General features: G+C 42.1%; 1 protein-coding gene across 12 annotated transcripts in view; it reads left to right on the top strand.

Annotated features, from left to right (window-relative positions):
• LOC135499555 (uncharacterized) overlaps positions 1 to 17,814 on the top strand; it is a 67,385-nt gene extending 49,571 nt beyond the window's left edge. For 5 of the 12 annotated variants that reach the window (XM_064790396.1, XM_064790403.1, XM_064790394.1 and 2 more), the window contains 18 exons: positions 169 to 736; positions 847 to 1,125; positions 1,531 to 2,637; positions 2,810 to 2,932; positions 3,238 to 3,437; positions 3,704 to 3,899; positions 4,010 to 4,108; positions 4,309 to 4,883; positions 5,360 to 5,494; positions 5,772 to 5,846; positions 6,435 to 6,521; positions 8,022 to 8,108; positions 9,197 to 9,328; positions 11,773 to 12,039; positions 12,536 to 13,018; positions 13,145 to 13,951; positions 14,316 to 14,525; positions 14,792 to 17,814. In XM_064790396.1, the coding sequence (XP_064646466.1) occupies positions 169 to 736; positions 847 to 1,125; positions 1,531 to 2,637; positions 2,810 to 2,932; positions 3,238 to 3,437; positions 3,704 to 3,899; positions 4,010 to 4,108; positions 4,309 to 4,883; positions 5,360 to 5,494; positions 5,772 to 5,846; positions 6,435 to 6,521; positions 8,022 to 8,108; positions 9,197 to 9,328; positions 11,773 to 12,039; positions 12,536 to 13,018; positions 13,145 to 13,951; positions 14,316 to 14,525; positions 14,792 to 14,866 (5,505 nt within the window). In that variant the 3' untranslated portion in view covers positions 14,867 to 17,814. The other 7 variants (XM_064790397.1, XM_064790395.1, XM_064790399.1 and 4 more) reach the window with 7 other exon arrangements.
• Positions 17,815 to 19,272: the final 1,458 nt, after the last annotated feature.

Here is a 19,272-nt window from a genome sequence, read left to right as displayed (position 1 = left end):
AAGTCTCTTGATGTTAAGGTAACTCCTACTAGCTTTTACACAGATCGTCGGTTGGTGTTGCATCACGCAAAATAGTATTCTACAAGTTTATGGGCACAAGTTGTGAAAACGAAGCTTTTTATTTCTCCTGTCTCGATATGTTATGCAGTATCCCTGCTGTCATTTCAGGCTACCATCTACGGCAACAGACAAACTCCCATCGACTTCGTTCACCACATCACTTCTGACCCTGATTCCGAATTCGTCACGCACGGTGGCGACCTCCAGATCAAAATAGGCACAGGTATAGCCGTGCGGCCGACCTCCTCAACTGGTCCGGTCGATCCAGCGGCCACCACGCCACCCCGCAAGACCATCAACACTATCATCACGTTCACTGACCCCGACGCATACATCAGCATGCCAAGGTGGGACGCAAGAAGAACCGGAGATTTGGAGTTGAAGTTCAAGACTTCTCAACCGAATGGCGTCCTGCTCTACAATGGCGCAAGTTTTGGATCACGTGACTTTGTTGCCGTCGAACTGTATGATGGGAGTCTGTGGCTTGTGACAAGTTTGGGCACCGATGTTGTCAGGCAGTTGCTTAGTAACCGTCGCATGAATGATGGTGTGTTTCATAAGCTACGACTGGAGAGAGATGGGCGCAGGTTCAAGGCTCAGGTCGATGACTACGTTACTGAGCTGGATGTTCCCAGCCGGGACTCAACTTTGGACCTAGAAACTTATCTCTATTTGGGTAAGTCTTGCTTCTATAGTCATTATTGCACGTTGATATGCTGAAAAAGACAGCAAATTGAAATGTAATCAACATTATCTCTGACGCTACCAATTCAACCTCCTTTTCAGGAACGACCAATGACTACAGCCGACTGCCGTGGCAAATCTGGTCTCGCACAGGCTTTCTCGGCTGTATCAGGGACCTTGTTGTCAACACCGTCCAGCACGACGTGGCTAAATACCTCAGGGGCCAGAGCCATCCAGGCATCACCATTGGGACCACCTGTGACCACCCGGCACTCGGATGCGTGTCTCAGCCTTGCTTCAATGGCATCTGTAGAGACAAGTGGGGAAGCTATACTTGTGATTGTAGTGGCTTGCCCTACACTGACCAGAAATGTGACAAGTGTATGTATTCATAGAGAGAAGTTTTGACTAACTATAAAGTTTTGCTGTGACGTTCTATATCAATTTGATAATTCAACTCTATGCATCTATTTCCTCCGCCTGAAGATGAAATAGTGCATAAAAGTAATTCCACCACGTTTTGTCATCGTATCTCTAATAATACAAGAGAAAGATTAAATTCATTTAAAGGTTTTTCCGCCAGCACAAGAATGCACCTCGTAGAGGTTTTCGGTAAAATGAAAACCTCTAATGGTTTTCCATTTTCCGGAAAAACCTCTACGGGATGCTTATTTGTGTTTTTTCAAGTGCTCAGAAACCTATATTTCTACGAGTATCGATTACTGGTGTGGATAAACCAATTCAACCATGCTTAATATAACGCTTCTTTCCTCTTTGCCTTTGCAGTTGCACCGATTGTAAGCTTCGACGGGAACATGTTTGTCAAGGTCGACGCGAGAAAGCCGCCACACCAGACACACGTGAATGACATCTCAATTAGGTTCAAAACACCTCTCGATGACACAGTGGTGTTCTGCACGGAATCTCCCAATGGCGACGATTTCATGCGAGTTCTTATTGAGCAGGGCAAAGCCAAGTTCATTGCGCGAGTCGGAGGAGTGGAAAAAGAGTTCTACCTCGGTGATGCTCTGAATGATAACCAGTGGCATACTCTGAACGTCCGTAGGCGGGCGGATTATGTTGAGTTCTGGGTGGACCGTGAATCACCTCTAAGAGGCTTTATCCCGGCCAATGGGTTCTCTATCGACTACAACAGTATTTACTTCGGTTCTTGTAACGAAAAGATGGAAACACCAGGAAAATGGGGAAATTTCATCGGACAGATGCAGAATGGCATTTTTGATGGGTTTAAAATATTTGACGATTTGTACCAAACGACACCGTCAGACTCCAAAGTGACTGTTACGGGAACGGCGCGCAAGGGGGACGAGACACTGCCCATCGTCTTCAACGGAGTGACATTCACTCGAGATGACACGTACATTGCACTACCGCAGCTGAACCCGTCGAAAAAGCTCCATTTATCCTTCCTATTCAAGACGAAGGATCCCAACGGGCTTTTAGCATTCAGCGGTATGCCTGGCAAACAACTGATCGCCCTTGAGTTAGTCAACGGGATCATGCATTACATTTTTGAAAATGGTGGCGAATCGAAAGTCAGCAGCATCCCGACGCCTAATCCTCTAAATGATAACAAATGGCATTTAGTCAGCTTGGAACTACCAGATCAGGAGCGTCATATCGTAACTGTTGACACGACGGTGGTCACTATCAAGCCGGACCTAACTACCGGAGCCTCTGGTAACCTCGTCCCGCCAGGGCAGTTCTATATCGGAGGCGTCCCACAGAATATGTACGGAGTGATGCCAGCGCTTGTCAACTCCAAAAATGGCTTTCAGGGCTGCTTCGCCTCTTGGTACATCAATGGTCGTGTGCCGAATCTGCTCGACACGTCGCTGACATCTGGTGGATACGTTACAGACGGTTGCGTAGGTAAGAAACCCCTCCAGGAATCACTGCAGTTGTTAGTCCTTGCACGACAGTCATTGAATGTTCCGGTCAGTTAACGTTCTTCTCCAATCTATACCTGCTGGTAGGTATATCATGGAGCATGATTTCGATTCGAAAGTAAGGATATTTTACAAGTCAAATGCATTTGTTTCAGGTCGGTCAGATTTCTGTCAACCCAATCCATGTAAACAACTCGGTGCCCTCTGCGTGAACATTCCTAACGGTTTCTACTGTAACTGTAATATGACGTCTTATGTTGGCAGATTCTGTACAGAAGGTACGTCTACAATTCATTCACTTTGGTCAGCTTCGAACATCGTGTCTCTTCAATACCAGTAGTAAGGTTCATGACCAAATTGCGACACAGCATGGTACATGTGTGTCAAACAACCGATGATGTAGTCTTCTGGTGTCTGTAATCTTCTTGTATCTTGAAATGTGCGAAAACCTTCAGTCACTAATCTCTGCCTTGGGCATATTTTTCATCCTATTGTTTAAGATGACGTGACCCTTTTTCAAAAAATCATGTTAGGTCTAAAATGAAGCTCAATATAACATGAATTTGTCTCTTTAACTTTTCAGAGGCGGAAGGCTTCCGCTTTGCTAATGGTGGAAAAGATGGTGTTGTTATTTATACCTACCCGAAATTCAACATGCCGACCACGGATAAGGATTACTTGGCCCTTGGGTTCATGACCTGGTATCAGAATGGCGTCATCTTCAGAGTCGAAGGCAAGGAAACAGACCCGAAGAAACCGCCCAACTTCGTCGAGGTTCGCCTGGTAGGTTTTCGCTACTTTCAGTTTTTAGTAGGTTTACAATGTAAGGGTACGATGTTATAATAATTCCTTATACATAGAAATAATATCAAAATCGATTAAAGTTGTTTGCAATTTGGAAAACCAATCCCAATAAGTTCACCAACGAAAGCACGGTCTTGCATTGATGGCCCATGTGCCTTATTAACACTTTACTGTAGGCCTACTACTACGGTAACATGGTAGCATATTTTTGATTCAGTTCTAAAAAACCCTTTTTTCCTTTTTAGGAAAATGGACACATTGTGCTGGACTATCGCTACACTGGTGGGCAAGGAAAGCTAATCGAGACGTCTCGCACTTTCCATGATGGCCGGTATCACGTGGTCCGTTTCTACCGAGACGGAAACGAGGCGAAGATGTACGTGGATACCCTGCCTGCCCAGGCCGGTTTTGTGGTAGATGCCTCGGCCGGAGGAGGAGGAGGTGAGTAATCAAGTTGGCGCGTGCTTGGAGTACCTAAATTTGACTTCGAGATTCAAAAGGTAAATTCGACTTTGATTATTTTCCTTTCACACCAGCTATTGTTCTTTCAGGTGGTGGCGCAGCGACATTTGCAAACCAACATCTCATTACGTCTGGCGGTCGGTGGGCAGCTGGAAGGACATCCAATGGCTTCAATGGTATCATAGCCGGTAAGTCATTTTTTATTCAGTATTCCTCTTGTAAGAGAGAATTAGTGTAGTTAATACAAAATAAGGTGTCTTAAAAGATTTGATATGATAGTACCTCTGATAACTCTAGGGCTAGAGCCAATAATCTGTCCTTCGATACATCGAAATTAGTCTGTTATTCTGCAAGTCTCCGAGTGCAGGATTCATTTATTTTCTTCCAGGTGCCTACTGGAACGGCCTTCGTCTCTACGACTGGGCCATTCCAAACCAGGGACACCAAGGCGATATTTTCGTTGCACCTCATCTCTTCACCCTCCCAAAACCTGGGCACGGAGGCTACATACCGCCAGGAGGAGGAACCAGTGGAGGAGGCGGCGTTGTCGTAGGCAAAGGTGGAGCGGGAGGATTGGTATTTGCGGCTGCTGCTCCTGCAGGTGGCTCTGCCGCGGCAACTGGAGTCACAGCCGCCGGCGCAAGTGCGGGGATCATCGCTGGAGTTTTACTTGCTCTTCTACTTGCCCTGACATCGATCATCTGGGCGTTCTACAAGTGTAAACCTGGTTGGTGTGCCTGTGTAAGCGCAAAGGGCGCCGCGGCTGCTGGAGGAGGAGCAGGTGGAATGACCATTTCCGCACCGAAACCGACAAGTAACTATCTCTTTTTGGGAGGAGCTGGTGGACTGTTTGGCAAGAAGGCTGAAGCCGCTGGTGCTGGTGCTGGTGCAGGTGCTGGTGCTGGCGCGGGAGCTGGTGCTGTCGTCGCCAATGGTTCTGCTGGAGGTGGATCCGCACTTCACGTAAGTCAGTTGTTATATTTTCTTTATGAAAGAGGGATGTATTTAATCCTTTTGCAGATAGTTTATATTTTAGGCGGAATTACGGTACTGGGTATGTATTTGATTCCTATTGCATCCTACAGCCAATGTTGTTTTTCATTTTGTCTCAGATGAATTATTCATTCCCACACGCCATCATATTACTTCATATGCACAATTCCCTTCCTTTTCAAACCCATCTGGCACTGTTCACTATGTCGTCTTTGTTACATGACAATTAAGGGTAATTTACTAATCAACATCTATCACACCAAGCCGTCATCATGATGCCAGGATTGTGATCGCAGATACATTGCGTGTTATGAGCAGGAGGACGCACAACAGTAGGTTGCATGTTGTATGTTAAAGCATGGTACCGTTATTTTGTTTCTATGAGTGTATATGTATTGCTACCTATATGTCGATTGTGTCACCTGCATGTACCCCTTCCCTACCAGGACGATGACGCGGACCCAGACAGGGTTCCAGCACTGCCCCCAGTCCATGATGACGAGCATGCTTCCGCACCACCTCCCACACCAGACTACGACGCAGCTGCGCCCATTCCTCCACCTCTCCCACCCTATCCTGAGGTAAGTCCATGTCTTGTCCATGGGGCAGTAGGCTCTGCAGTGGAATATTTCAACAGTCTTTTTAGTAGTGGCAATTACCCACATTTTTCCGAGGCAGCAGGACGGATTATTTCTGCGCTGTTTTCTCACTGCGACTCCGCTATCTCTTCCTCAAATCTTCTGCATGTGACATATGATAGTACTTGTGATGATCACTGATCGACTTACGGCTTTTCATTTCCACCTGTACATCTTTCTTTTCTCTCCTTTTCTTATTTCCTTCTCCGCACGTGTTCAGAATGACGATGATCGCAGGAGGGCACTCGGTCCTTCTGAGGACTGCAGCCGAGGACGACTTCCTACACCTGATGATGTGCGTACTGTAGAAAGTCGTGTAAACCACGAAATATTAGTGTCTCTTTATGTTTACGATTTGCGAAAATTTCTCGAAACAATTTTTAAAATAGACGGTTTATATTTTGGCGTATTACGAAATTTCGTTCGGTTTTTTTTAAAATGTAAAAAAATAGTTTCGCGATTTTTATTTTCGCAAACCAGGTTATTTGCAAAATTCGCGAAGATAGTGGTTTACCGTACCGGTATTTAATTTGCGAAGCAATGGAAAAATACCTCCACACATTCACTCAAAAGTATCTACGTGGCTGTAGAATTATCATGAAAAGTACAACACATGGTTGTTAAGTTCGCCCATGGCATTGGCCATGTTGGGAACTGTAAGGTTAGTTGGCATCGTTACTCAAGATCACAGGGTAGCGCTGAAGTATCTGAGGGAGCAACTACATCTACACCATCTAGCCATGTTCCTTTGAGATCTGTCCTCCTCAATACTATTCTTGCATGTCGTCATCACTTAAGAGTTTTCAGTTAAACGTTTTAGTTAAACGCGTATGTTTCTATCCTTTACTCCATGCTCCCTGCACCCTATATGTCCGCAACACAGTCGGATGACGAGTCACGGCCACTCATGCCACTTACTATGGATGATTACGATCGAAGTCGGGGAGGACTCCCAACTCCCGATAATGCCGTAAGCGTACGATCTTGTGTAGTCCGATATCTAACCTCGCTGTTCTGTCCGTCATAGAAAAGTTTATCAAACCAGTCATCCTTTCCTGGGCTAGATTGCAAAATCTCTGACAAACGCTTCTTAGAGAGGTTTTGGTAAGGGCCATAGAACATTTTGGTAGTGATGACCTTTTGGGGGGAATTTGTCAGGGATTCTACAATTGAGCCTTTTCCGTTTACTAATCATGGTGGTTCTATTATATTACCTGTAGTGTATATTGGATGTAGAGGATTAGTCCTGTGTTGTATTTGCACTGGTGACGGCACGAACACTAGTAAATAGAAATACATGTAAAACATCGAAAATGACTTGATTTCAATTTGACCAAAAATCATCGAATTAGGGATGATTCATAGCATTCCAGCGTTTATCCGCTATGTACATGTATGATATCAAGAATTGATAAAGACTTATTAATTCTTGATGATATGTACATAATCATTCATATATAGTACGTGTATCAATAATTATCGCTATATGATATCAAGAATTAGCAAAGACTAGTCTTCTTTAATTCTTGATGATATGAACATCGATATGTACATAATTGTACATTCACCTCACGTGCACGTTTAGTTTACATTTAGATATGTCTTTCTGTGTTTGCATGTCACAAAAGGGGAGGAAAGATTTGCTTCCAATAATTAGTCTAACACTATTAGAAATACACTAGAAATAAATATTTTTAAGCCTTTGAAAAACCTTCCATGGTTTTCTTACCAAGGCAAATTGTGCACCCGTGAGGTTTTTCAGCAAAGTAAAATACCCATAGAGGTTTTTAAGAATCGCAAAAACCGTCAGGGATTTTTCATTTTACAGAAAAACCTCTACGGGGTGCGTATTTGTGTTAGTTTTCTCAGAAGTTTTTTCTTTTTTCGTACCATAAGCGCGTCCCCTCCCCCTTCCTCCCTTTAGTACCGTAATATTGCCGTACATTAGTGCTAAACCTAACATTCCTTTCCTCCCCTTACCTTGTCACCTTAAGTGGACGACTCTTGCAGCAGAATGTTGATTCAAGCAGTCTCATCTTTTTTACAGTGCACAGTCACATTCTCCTCGTTAATGGCTGTGACAAACGACTGTGCCTTGAATTGTTCACGCCTATTTATTTTTGCTATTAACCAAAAAAAAGTAATTCTGAACGTTTGGCGATTTTTATTTAAAGCTTTTTCTGGAAATTTTGAAAAAATAAAACGCCCAAAAAAATTTGTCGGTGAAAATCAGTCAGTCCGTGGAGAACAATAATTTTCTTCTGTTGGGGCGCCTTTAGTGGTGATTCGTATAACTGCAGTTTGACTAGGCCCGATAGGCCGAAGTGGGCAGATACTTAGCGTGCATATGCCCTGTGTTTTCTGAAAGCAAACCCTGCAACGAGCCCAAACTTACGGTGACAGCATGCATGTTTTGTCTGATTGTGCATGTCATCTTCCCACCTCACCTCACCCACATGCTCTGATACAGGACGGGCCAGGTAGGACATCCAACGACGCCGAATCTGCTCCACCTCTGCCGCCGAGGAACAATGGCACTGGGTCGCTAAAATTGAATGTAAGTCTCGTGCCAGCGATAAACTGCGTGATTTGTCATCAAATCGTATTACATGTTTCAAAATACATCTGGCGCTTTTCGATTCATTACTTTTTGAATTATTACCCACACCGTCATATCGTCAACGTTTTTAACAGCGATGAATCAATGTGGTTCTGGAAAACGATTTGCTCCCAATTGACTTCATAGTTTCTGGGTATTGGCATGAACGCTATCACCTTGCATGAACCGAAAGAGCTGAAGTTTGTCAGTGGATATTTTATCACAATCATTGTTCGAGATGTCCACATATTTCGGCTTTAAGAAAAGGTCATCATCAACGAAATATTTGTAATACCTTGCGAAGACTGCTTGTGATAGAATTACTTTTCACCAACTTAAATCGAAACCAAGCCGCTCAATCTTTTCATTCAAAGAAAAGCTCTCCTTACAATATCATGCACCGTCAAATGAGTCGTCCTTCTTGGCATGTAGACTTTATGGTGAATCATTGCAAAAGGTATGCTATCATTTCATGCACACAACCTGCAACTTGTGTTTCCAAGTGCATTGTTGAACTACCCTGTGGTGTGGGCATCCGAAGGAAATTCAGCGCTCTATCCTTTTCGACCGTCAACTACAACCTAAAAACAAACCAATAAGATGATGGAGTCCGAGTTTTCTGTCTCTTCTCGATGCGTGTTTGTATACTTTTCTTCCAAGATGTCTCACATCAGATAGTTTCACAAGATATTTAGTGACAACTTTATGAGAGACAAAATTAGATAGAATGCACACATTTGTATTCACTAGTGTGTTACCATGTAGTATGCCGTATGCATACATTTGTATACACTAGTGTGTTACCTTGTAGTATGCCGTATGCATACATTACAATATGACTGCATTGAATGATCTTCGTTGTAAGTCATATTTTGGCATGTTTTGGGTTATCTTACAAGAAACTGAAAAATACATATCCATCATCTTGTTGAGAGATTTTATTTTAATCTGCGTGGCATCTTGGCAGGAAGAAGAACAAAATATCTTTCCGTGTTTGCATACTTCCCTGCTGCATGTTAATGGCTATGGCTGTTTCGTTCGCTTAGGGTATCCTCAAGACCTCCTCCCACCGACAGATGGCAGCACCTCCTTCCCAATGGGCGACGCTCCCAAGGGTTGTTGTATCGAGCCACCATCCGAAAGGCTCGGTCTCAAGCGCCCTAACAAACCCAGAACTTGTAAGTGAAATTAAAAATGTTGCTTTAAGTAGTTTAAATTTACAATATTACATGATTTTTTTTTAAATAAATGAGCAATTTTAGTTTGTCTGTCTAGTTTTGATATAGGTGTAGGTGAATACAGATGAATAATATTATTTGCCCTACCCGTTTTAATGATTTTGTAAAAAGATGTACCCAACCTGTGAGGATGATCAGAGTCAATGCTGACGGTAAGCGAGCATGTTCTGTTTACAAAAGTATCCTCCTTGGTTATGGCAAGTGATGCTGAAAATTTGTTTCTACTCCGAACCCTTTCATAAAATCGGTGCGGCGGGGCACTTGTTATTTTTTTATTAATATCAGATATCAGTGTCGATACATTTCAAGGGGAATTATGAATTACCACGACCTAAGAACATTAACCCCCCCCCCCCCCCCCCCCCAGCAAAAGAAATCATTCTCATGTGTGATCTGCTGTAAAATGTCATGAAGTTGTGGCAAAAAGTGAAACAAAATCAAAAGCTTTTTGGAAGTGGTGGCCAAAATCGAGACGGGTGAAGACAAGAAACACGTTTTTATTTTAACTTGCCTTCCAGCGCTAGTTGCATGGTCCTCTAGTTTATCCATATGTCAGCATCCACATGCATGTTTTTCAAATGAAGACTTTCCATCCACATCTCCAGGACCACGCGCTTGCTTCCCTTATCTCTGACGCTGAATCATTACCCGATACCCCGGTACACAGCAGGCCCGTCAGCTTTCATGGCTTTGGGGTAAGGCCTACACGTCGTACACACGATAGTACACAATATTTAGGCCACCCATGGTTTCGTCTCCATGATAGTTCACCGAATGCCAATTCTACATTTTGCTTTCAATTTTTAAAATGTTGTTTCTTACATTGTATATCTGCTTATATAACCGACAATTCAATTTCTATTGCTTCTCACGCATTTATTTTGTAGGGTATAATCTAATATCTTTACAAGAGATTCATACGTTTTAATAGCTTGATAAATCCCTGATTTTAGATAACACTAATCAGCCAGCTCTTTTAATATTTCAGCTTTATGATAACCCAAACTCGTATTGGGTTTTAGGCGCTGGTACTGACGAGGTGAAACAACACGCCTTTTCTTGTCATTGGCAATATGGTGGCAGAATAGAAGACCATGTTTTATGCTATACATCAATTTACAGTGTTTCTGAAATACCTTGGTTCAAATGTTTCTGAAACACCTGGGTTACAATGTTTCTAAAACACCTGGGTGCGGTGTTTTGAGAGGTAACCAATACCACTATTTCGGTATCAGTTCCTTAATCGAAAAATTGCATTCAACTTCTTATCAAAATAAAACTGCAAACCCTTTAGCGAAAAATCACAGCCCAAATGATTGTATGAATTAAGCATAAACTTTGTCTTCTACGGTTGATGTGGGGATCGGTTCTTCAGTGTCTCAAAAACCATTCTATGTGTGATATCATCAATAATACCTCACATGCACATTCTAATTGAATATATCTGTCTTTGTCAATTTCACGCAACTGCCTGTCAAACTCTTCCCTTTCAGGACAATATCCATGTGTCGTAACATTCACCCGTTTAGCCGGACAATGCACAACCTTACCCCTTCGGTGTTTAACCCTGGTCTTGTCCCTTCTTACACTTTAAGGGGATTCTTGACGACATAAGAACAGCAACTATTATTATTATTATTAAAAACATGTTTATAGCGCTTAACGTCGTTAAAGCTTCTAAGCGCTTTACAATTTATAATAAAACAATAAAACATTAATCCATGATAGAATAAAAGTCATTACTAAAGAAAACGTGCAAGTGGGATTTTAAAAAAAGAAAAAGAAAAACAAACAAAAAACAAAACAAAAAACAAAAAACAAAAACAAAATCTGACTAGCACGGACCATTATACGTATACGGATAAAACTCAGAAAGAGGAAAAATTGTTTGTACACTTCCATCCGTATACACTTAAGGATCCGTGACAAGTCACTGATCTCAACTTCCCTGATTTTCATAAACCAATGTTGCAGAGTATTCTGAAGAAATAAGCAAATATCTTCACAGTGCTTCTTTAAGTAGTTGATATTGCATTAATAGCAAAATAATGACGTGCTGTGAAGATATTTTCAATTTTCTTTGGATTACTCAGCAGAATGTCTTCAAATGAATTAGTGTTGAGGATCCACCTTGATTTCGCACCGTAAATGTTTTAATGTACTCGGTGTTCACGTTGAAACTAAACAGTTACCACATTCTTTTTTAGTTGTTTACCTTTCATTTACTGTAGTCAAACTTTCTCTAGAACTGTGAATCGCACCTAGTAAAAAATAGCGTATTCTGTTCAGGCGTAACTCATCCCAAAAACAGATGAATAAACGGTTCACAACGCATAATACCTAACGATGCACCGGCTTTAGCAATAGCTTGCTTCTTATTTTAGGAGACCTCATTCTCACAGTCCGTCGTAGCTGGAGGAGCGGGCGGCGGTGGAGGAGCCGCTGCGGGCGCTGGGGCCGCAACATTCATTGGCGGAGGAAGCGCCGTGGTTGAGAATACCACGACCACAACGTACGCTGCCGGCGGAGGTGGCTCAGCCCGTGCTGGCGGAGGCGGTGCCGCCTACGTTGATGGCGGTAGTGCTTTTGTTGGTGGGGGTAGTTCTTATGCCGGCGGCGGTGGTTACGCGGGTGGAAGCTCCACCATGATGGTAAGGAGCATGATGGGGGACATCCACATCTATATTCAAGAGCCGACAAGATGAAATAACTTATGTCATACTTAAACTATAAACAGAGCTTTATTTAACCACACGTGCTTTCTAACAAGCTTATTGTGCTTTCTGTTGTCGGTGTTGTTCTGTAAATGTAGTGTAACACGTACATTACATTTGCTCAAGCACTGTTTGTCATAATGGCTGTAGTTGTCAACCTGCCTTAGTTCACTGTTAACCGACAACCCTATGTTCTCTTCTTATTTTCGAACCTTCCATATGTACCGCCAAAATAAAAGCTACAATTTCGTTTTCCAACTTTCACGTCGTATACACCATGTGTACATGTACGTTCACGTTTTGTTTTTTATGCCTTGTCGTGAAGTTATGAGAGGGTTTTTGTCCGGACATACAGGTTTACTCATTTTTTTATAGAAAGGGTGATTATAACCAGTGTAAAATGCCTTGTACATCTAGTTATACCTGATTTCAGACGGAAAGCTACGATCATTCTATGGCCGGAGGTGGTGGCGGTGGTGGAGGGTATGCCGGCGGCTACGGAGCTGGTGCTGGATACGGCGGGAGCTCCAACATAACCAACATCCACGAGTCGACAACAGTCACCAACACAATGGTCGGAGGCGGCGGTGGAGGTGGAGCCGGCACGTTCTCCCGAAACGATGCATATGGACTCGGAATGTCTGGCTCAAATTACATGAGTTCTCAATACCAGATGGACCAGAGTAACTTGGCAGCAGGTGGTTACGGTGGGAGTAATTTGATGTCCGCGTCCAGCTCTTACTTGGGCAGTGGCACGATGGGACACGGCGGCCTGATCAACATCGCGGAAGGTTCAGCTGCAGGCGTGACGACCATTGCCCCTGAGATTCGAGTAGAGAGTTTTACATTGACAGCCGATGGTAGATCTGTTATTACTGGGTCCGGTTCATCAGCTCCTCAGGTGTGGGACATGAGGGTAAGTAGGCATTATAAATAATACATTAATAATAATACATTCATTACATTAGTAATCATCGTTTGGGATTCCTTGAATATAAGCGCCACCCGCCAATATGATATGTACATTTTCGGTTGATTTCAGACTGGTGATCTTGTCCGTACCATGGGAGGTTCAGGCCATGGCTCAACCGACGTCCACCTGGCTGCTAACGAGTCCTTACTCGCCGGCCTTGTTACAGCTGACACCATGATCGACTCGTCCGACTTCAGAAACAAGAAGAAAATGGATATGAAACTACAAATGTGGGACTTCGTCTCTGGCCGGGCGTTTGAGATGCCTTACCAAGATATCTGCACGGCAAGCTGCATGTTGTCGGATGGGGAACGGGTCGCCTTGGCCGGGACGGTTGGTAACACTACACAGCTGACGGTCTGGGACATGATGGGCAACGAACCGATCAAGGAACTAAGCTTTACAGGCCCCGACGGGTTCTGTGACACTGTGACCTTCTTAGGGGCCAGTAAAGACGATAAATTTGTGGTCGCTGGATTCTCGAGTAACTACGACGGGAATGCACATTTCCTGATCTTTGATCTCAAGCCGAATCCGCACCCTCACGATCCCATGATCTTCAGCATCAACGCTGAGCCGGAATGTACGCAAATTCTTGATGGACACGAGGCGATCACGGGCACTCGAGACGGGGAGCTGACTATATGGAGCTTAAAGACCGGCAAGGCACTCCGTCACCTCTTCTCCTTGGCGAGCCCTCACACATCCACTCGATTAGGTGGCTCCTCAACCATCCCACACATTGGCCCAGTGACGGCAGTAGCTGTGTCGAAGGACGGCTCATATATGGTGTCGGCGTCTGCAGATCATACGCTCAAGGTCTGGGACATGAAAAAGGAGAAGAATCTACACACTTTACGTGGTCATGTCGATGATGTGAGTGTCTGACTTTGTTAGTTTTAGTAGACAAATTGGCCCTAACAGTATTGGACAAGTTTTGGACAGATCATGTGTGATTTCCGTTTATCGTCAGCTCTCGACACTCCCTTTTTAAACAATACGGTTGTCATTCGTCTCCGGTAACGTCACGAGATGATACGTAAAGCAATTTACTCACCAAACCAGCTGGTACTTACGTAGCGCTTGAAGGATTCTCAAAGCATGAATAGTTTACAAAGTTACACCTACATCTAGCCCATTTGTAAAACCTATTAATGTTAATTTTGTCAATATGATGTTAAGATAAAAGGGAAAGTTTTTATCAATTTCACCATACTTCATTGCGTGCTATCTTTTCCAGGTCTGGTGTGCTGCAATATCTAACGATCACAGTCTCGTGGTATCTGGGTCACGTGATGGAACCATCCGTCTTTGGCGAGCCAAAGGAGGAAACCAAATATCGGGCTTTCACGCGGGAATGGACATATTCTCGGTCCAAATAAGTGATGACAAGTCGTCGATCGTAGCATTAGGAGATAAATATCACTCAAGGAAACTGATTATTTTACAGGTAAGAAAAAATGTATACCGGGTAGGTTAAAAGACATGCGCACGCTTGTTAAGACGATAACCAAGTTGAAAATCCGTAAGATTCTTATACAAGTTTAATTTAAGACTTTAACTTAACTAAACATGTACATGAATATTAAACTGTATATGATCTTAACTAAATATCATATCTGGATTTCCGACCTGAGAATGCGCTTTTACGCTAGTGGTATAATTTCGTTGATTCATGCTGTACGACCATAGCTTTTCATCTCCCGTATTTTTCAGATTGTTCACACGAAAGTGCCAAAACGGACTCGTCCGACAATCGGAAGTAGTGGAAGCGACGCAGTATTCGCGTAATGTCGCAATCACGTAGAAATGCTCGCAACCAGTTAATAGAAAAAAAATACTATTTTATACGATATATTTTCATCTATGCATCGAGACTTAATACGAGTGAGTTCAGCTGAACTAGAGCCTACAACATGTATGAACAGTGTAGTGTAACGTTACTAGAACATTTGGACTCTAGTTGGTTTGGATCAAACGATAGTAGACTTCGAATCTAAGGTGCTATGAAAGTATGGTACTGAAGGCCGGGGTTACATATGATTCAGGTAGTCACTTGTCACTTTTCACGAGCTTGTTTTTTTAATGTAATTTGAATTGAAGACATGACACAAGGATATAAAGTGACATCGTGAATCCTATGTATCCTACTCTATGGAAGTGACGTGTTCGTTTTTATAGTGACATGTGTGACCTATATGTAAACATTGCCTAATGAGATTGTGGCTGGTTATCATGACACCATCACGTGAAACATAAGGAAAAGATATTTTTAAGATATCTTTGAACTCCTCGACTCTTCACATGACGTCTTCCCAGTGCTTAGGATATGATGGGAGTGCTGTAATATTATATAGGAGGTACATGATATGAATCTTGAAGACGCTTGTCCTGCAATAAGACACCAGTGAATTTGCCCAAGGTATAACATTTGGTCCTTGCTTCAGTTCAAGGAGTACCTTGGCCAATGCGTAAGTTACCTAAACAGGCCTTGTGAACGAACAAAGTTGAATTTGTATGACTTAATTATCTGATGTACTTTAATGCACATACACTGTAGCATAGTTTTCGTAGTCATGACGTAAAAATTTCTCTTGATATTCAAGATAAACTAAAATGAGCGTGATAAATACATTAACCACTAAATTTGTACGGCTTTTTTCGCGAAAGATTCAGTTTTTGAGCAGATTATAAACCTTCTTTCATAAAATATTTTCGCGCCAATAAATGACGTAATCTCTGGATGAATTTCACAATGCAAGCGATCTTGTATATCCTGTATCTTGAATATCATACAAACTTTCAAAATGATACCTCATGTCGAAATTCCATATAAGATTCATGTAAGATCTTAGTTAAGATCTCATTAGGTTTCGTGTAAATGGAAATAAACATTCATGACAAGATTCTTAGTTAAAATCTTATGTAAGTAAGAATCGTGCGTAGATTGTACATGCACATGTACACGAAACTCAATAAGATTTTACCTAAGAATCTTATAAGTACATGTATCATGTCTGGATTTTCGACCTAAGATACCACGGGCAACATCTTTTGACTTATGATACAATTCTCCTGATCGACTCTCCCCCCAAGACAGCTGCTGCCTTCTAGCGAAATCGAAATCGACTACTGGTGTGTGTGGGACTGATTATTGAAATCGTTGCCATCAATCGTTTGTGATCTTTCAATAAGCAAAAAGTGTATGTATGGCAACGAAGCCGTATGGTGCTAAAGACGTGTAATAATGAGCTATATGAAACTAATTCTGACTTGTAATGTTATATGTGGTTCTGAACCTCGCATAGGCTAGAGGGTGGAATATTTTTGTAGTTTTTCAGTTAGAAATAATTCGTGGGAAGAATCTTTGAATACGAAGTTATTGGGATTTTCGACGTGGGCTAATTCATCGTAGACGATTCCTCTGCCTATCCAAATTGATGTTAGATACATCGGATTTTGGGAAATGTGTTCACTTAACAACAACATCTTGATAAAGTGCAGTTTATGGCAAAAATGCTGTACAGCCATGCACAGCAAATCCCACGTCGTGGAAGAACATTATGTGAAAGAAATGTATATTTTTGTGTACTGCTTATTATTTTAACTGCATGTATTGTTATTGCTGACGTAGGGGACCCGTTTTTAGCTTAATGTAATATTATGCTTTCGCTCACTGCCTGTAGCACGTTATATAATACGTGAAATGACGCTTGACCCGCGATAGTCCGATATATGGGTCGATCCTACGGACTGCTGTTGAATCTCAATGTCATTTTTATTTCAACCATTTGATTTGTCATGATGATAATGAGCCTGACATCTATCAACGAATCCAATAAACCTCAACTTTAAACGCCACCTGCACAGCGCAAAAGCGATCATCTATTGTTTGTGACCTTGCATGTATCTTGGTACATGTATGTTAGTATTGAATTAGTAGTCAACTACATACTCATGATTGGGTCATCCCATTTTCGGACAAGAAAATTTCAATGTAGGTTCATGTTAAATCCATGAAGTGCTAAATAAAACCTTTTGGTTTTCTTTTTTGAAACATGATCTTTCATACACTTACAATAGTATGCTCCCAGCTAAAGTGTTTTCCGTTAGATAGAAATACTAGCTTATATATAGTTAATGACTGCGCTGACAAATCGTCAGCTCAGGGTTAACAAGCTGCATCTGACATTTTGGTTGATCCGAGAAAAACACAATTGAAAATTCAAAACCCCAATGGAAATGCAGTTGTTTTGAGGAGTGTTTTTGTTTATTACACATCAACCGGTTTAGCTACAAGTACGATTTAAACTTGTAATTAAATGTCATGGAAAGTGCATTAATTAAAGATGATAAAATCAATTTGACAAAAATGCGGACACAACTAGTTAACCCTGAGCCGACGAAATGTCTGTCCTCAGCTCGGAGCTATCGGCGACTGACCTTCAATGAGTAACTGCCCCCAGTTCCGGTCTTTATCCTTTTTCTGCTGATAATCGGGCCACCTGAGGGTTTCATCCGACCCATGGGAGACCACGTCGCTGTTATGATATGCGACTAGATTGTTCATGCATGCTATTTAATATTCAAAAATAAAATGAATATAGAAACAAAAATTAGAGTACGATTTTATGCAATAATAATTAAATAAGTTAATATGTTTATATGTATGTATTTGCTTTCAGTTTAATGTACATATTTCGTTATTAAAACGGTCACTAGAAGGCGACGCTAACAAACGCATTGTCTGTCTCTTTTATTTAGGATGTTTTGTCTGGAGTTTATTAGTAATTAGCCTGGAGTTCTAACCATATTGCAACATTTTCTATCGTCCGCTTCTCGTCTAAGGTATGTCTCTGGAAATACCCGTCATCCAAGACAAGACGACTTGTAGGACCCTCTTTACCGTGGTGCCCTGTATGTGGATGTCCTGTACCATATGCACGACCGGGGTCTTTCAAAAGACTCTGACACGACTAAGCGTTATTGTTAGTCAGTACTTCTACATAGTCGAAGTAAAAACCAGGTGGCATCTTGGTTTTCAACAGAGCCTGTAGATGCAGACTTACACAACATTACGTGCCACCTCGTTACCTACGCGCTGAATCTCAGGACCTTCTCACTTGTAGGAAATATAGACTGAAAACATTTGGAGGTCGAGCATTCGCCACTTTAGCACCTCAACTGTGGAACTCTCCCCCCCCCCCCCCCCCACCACCCTGAGAGCTACATCGGATGTCTCAACCTTCCGCAGAGAACTCAAGACCCTTCTTTTCAATAGAGCTCACCAGCGCCGGTGAACATTTGTTTCAAGTGATACAGGCGCTTTACAAATAACAATTTATTATTATTATTATTATTACAGAGAAATATACAAGTTACTAACATTCTACCGAGTCAAATAGAGTTAGATATGTTATTCTAAAAACAACCTACGCGTCCATGTATTTACGAGACATTATTACCACCTTCTCGAAGCAAAGATAATTGATATAGGTCGTTTTTTGCTATGACACATTCAATTGTGCACCGTGCCTTTCATTGCAATCAATAAGAAAGAAAAAGTTCTCAGCAGTATTTGTAAATGTGATTGACCTTTCATAAAGAGGTTAATTCGTGTTATTTTGACGTATCAGGAATATCAACATTATTTTCTGACTCTTTATGCGACATGGAAACATTCATTATCAATATAAACTGAGAGTATATGACTACACCATTACGAAGTGTAGAGCAAGATGGCCGTAGGGAGCAGGGAGACATTTGGGGACAGAGATCTATTTTGAATATTATTTCGTCGGAAATTGTACTAAAATCGCCATTTAGAACGTCACCACTGGAAATTTGGTAGAAAACTAATTTTTGTTGTGGCATGTTATGGGCTAATCATTGATGAAGGTTGTTGGTACAGCCAAAAGGATGTCTTGATTTCACGGCGCAGAGCGTAACGGCATTTCTTTATCACTGTGGCCATTTTACGTGCTCCTCTGGTCACCGGGAAGCTGACACAGTGAAGGCTCCGAGTCCCAACTCGGGCAGGCAGGGCGAGCAGTAATCTCGGATTTGATAACACGACATCACAGTTCGTAGAGCTTGTGAGAGTTACCTATTAAGGCACTAGACTAGTACGAAACCTGGCTGTCCTGTCCTGTACATAATGAACTTCCAGCGGTATTGCCTCCGTAGGCTCCGGTCAT

Source organism: Lineus longissimus, chromosome 15, assembly GCF_910592395.1.
Source record: "Lineus longissimus chromosome 15, tnLinLong1.2, whole genome shotgun sequence".
NCBI lineage: Eukaryota > Metazoa > Nemertea > Pilidiophora > Heteronemertea > Lineidae > Lineus > Lineus longissimus.
Note: the sequence above shows the minus strand (reverse complement) of the source record. Positions and strands in the feature narration are given on the sequence as shown.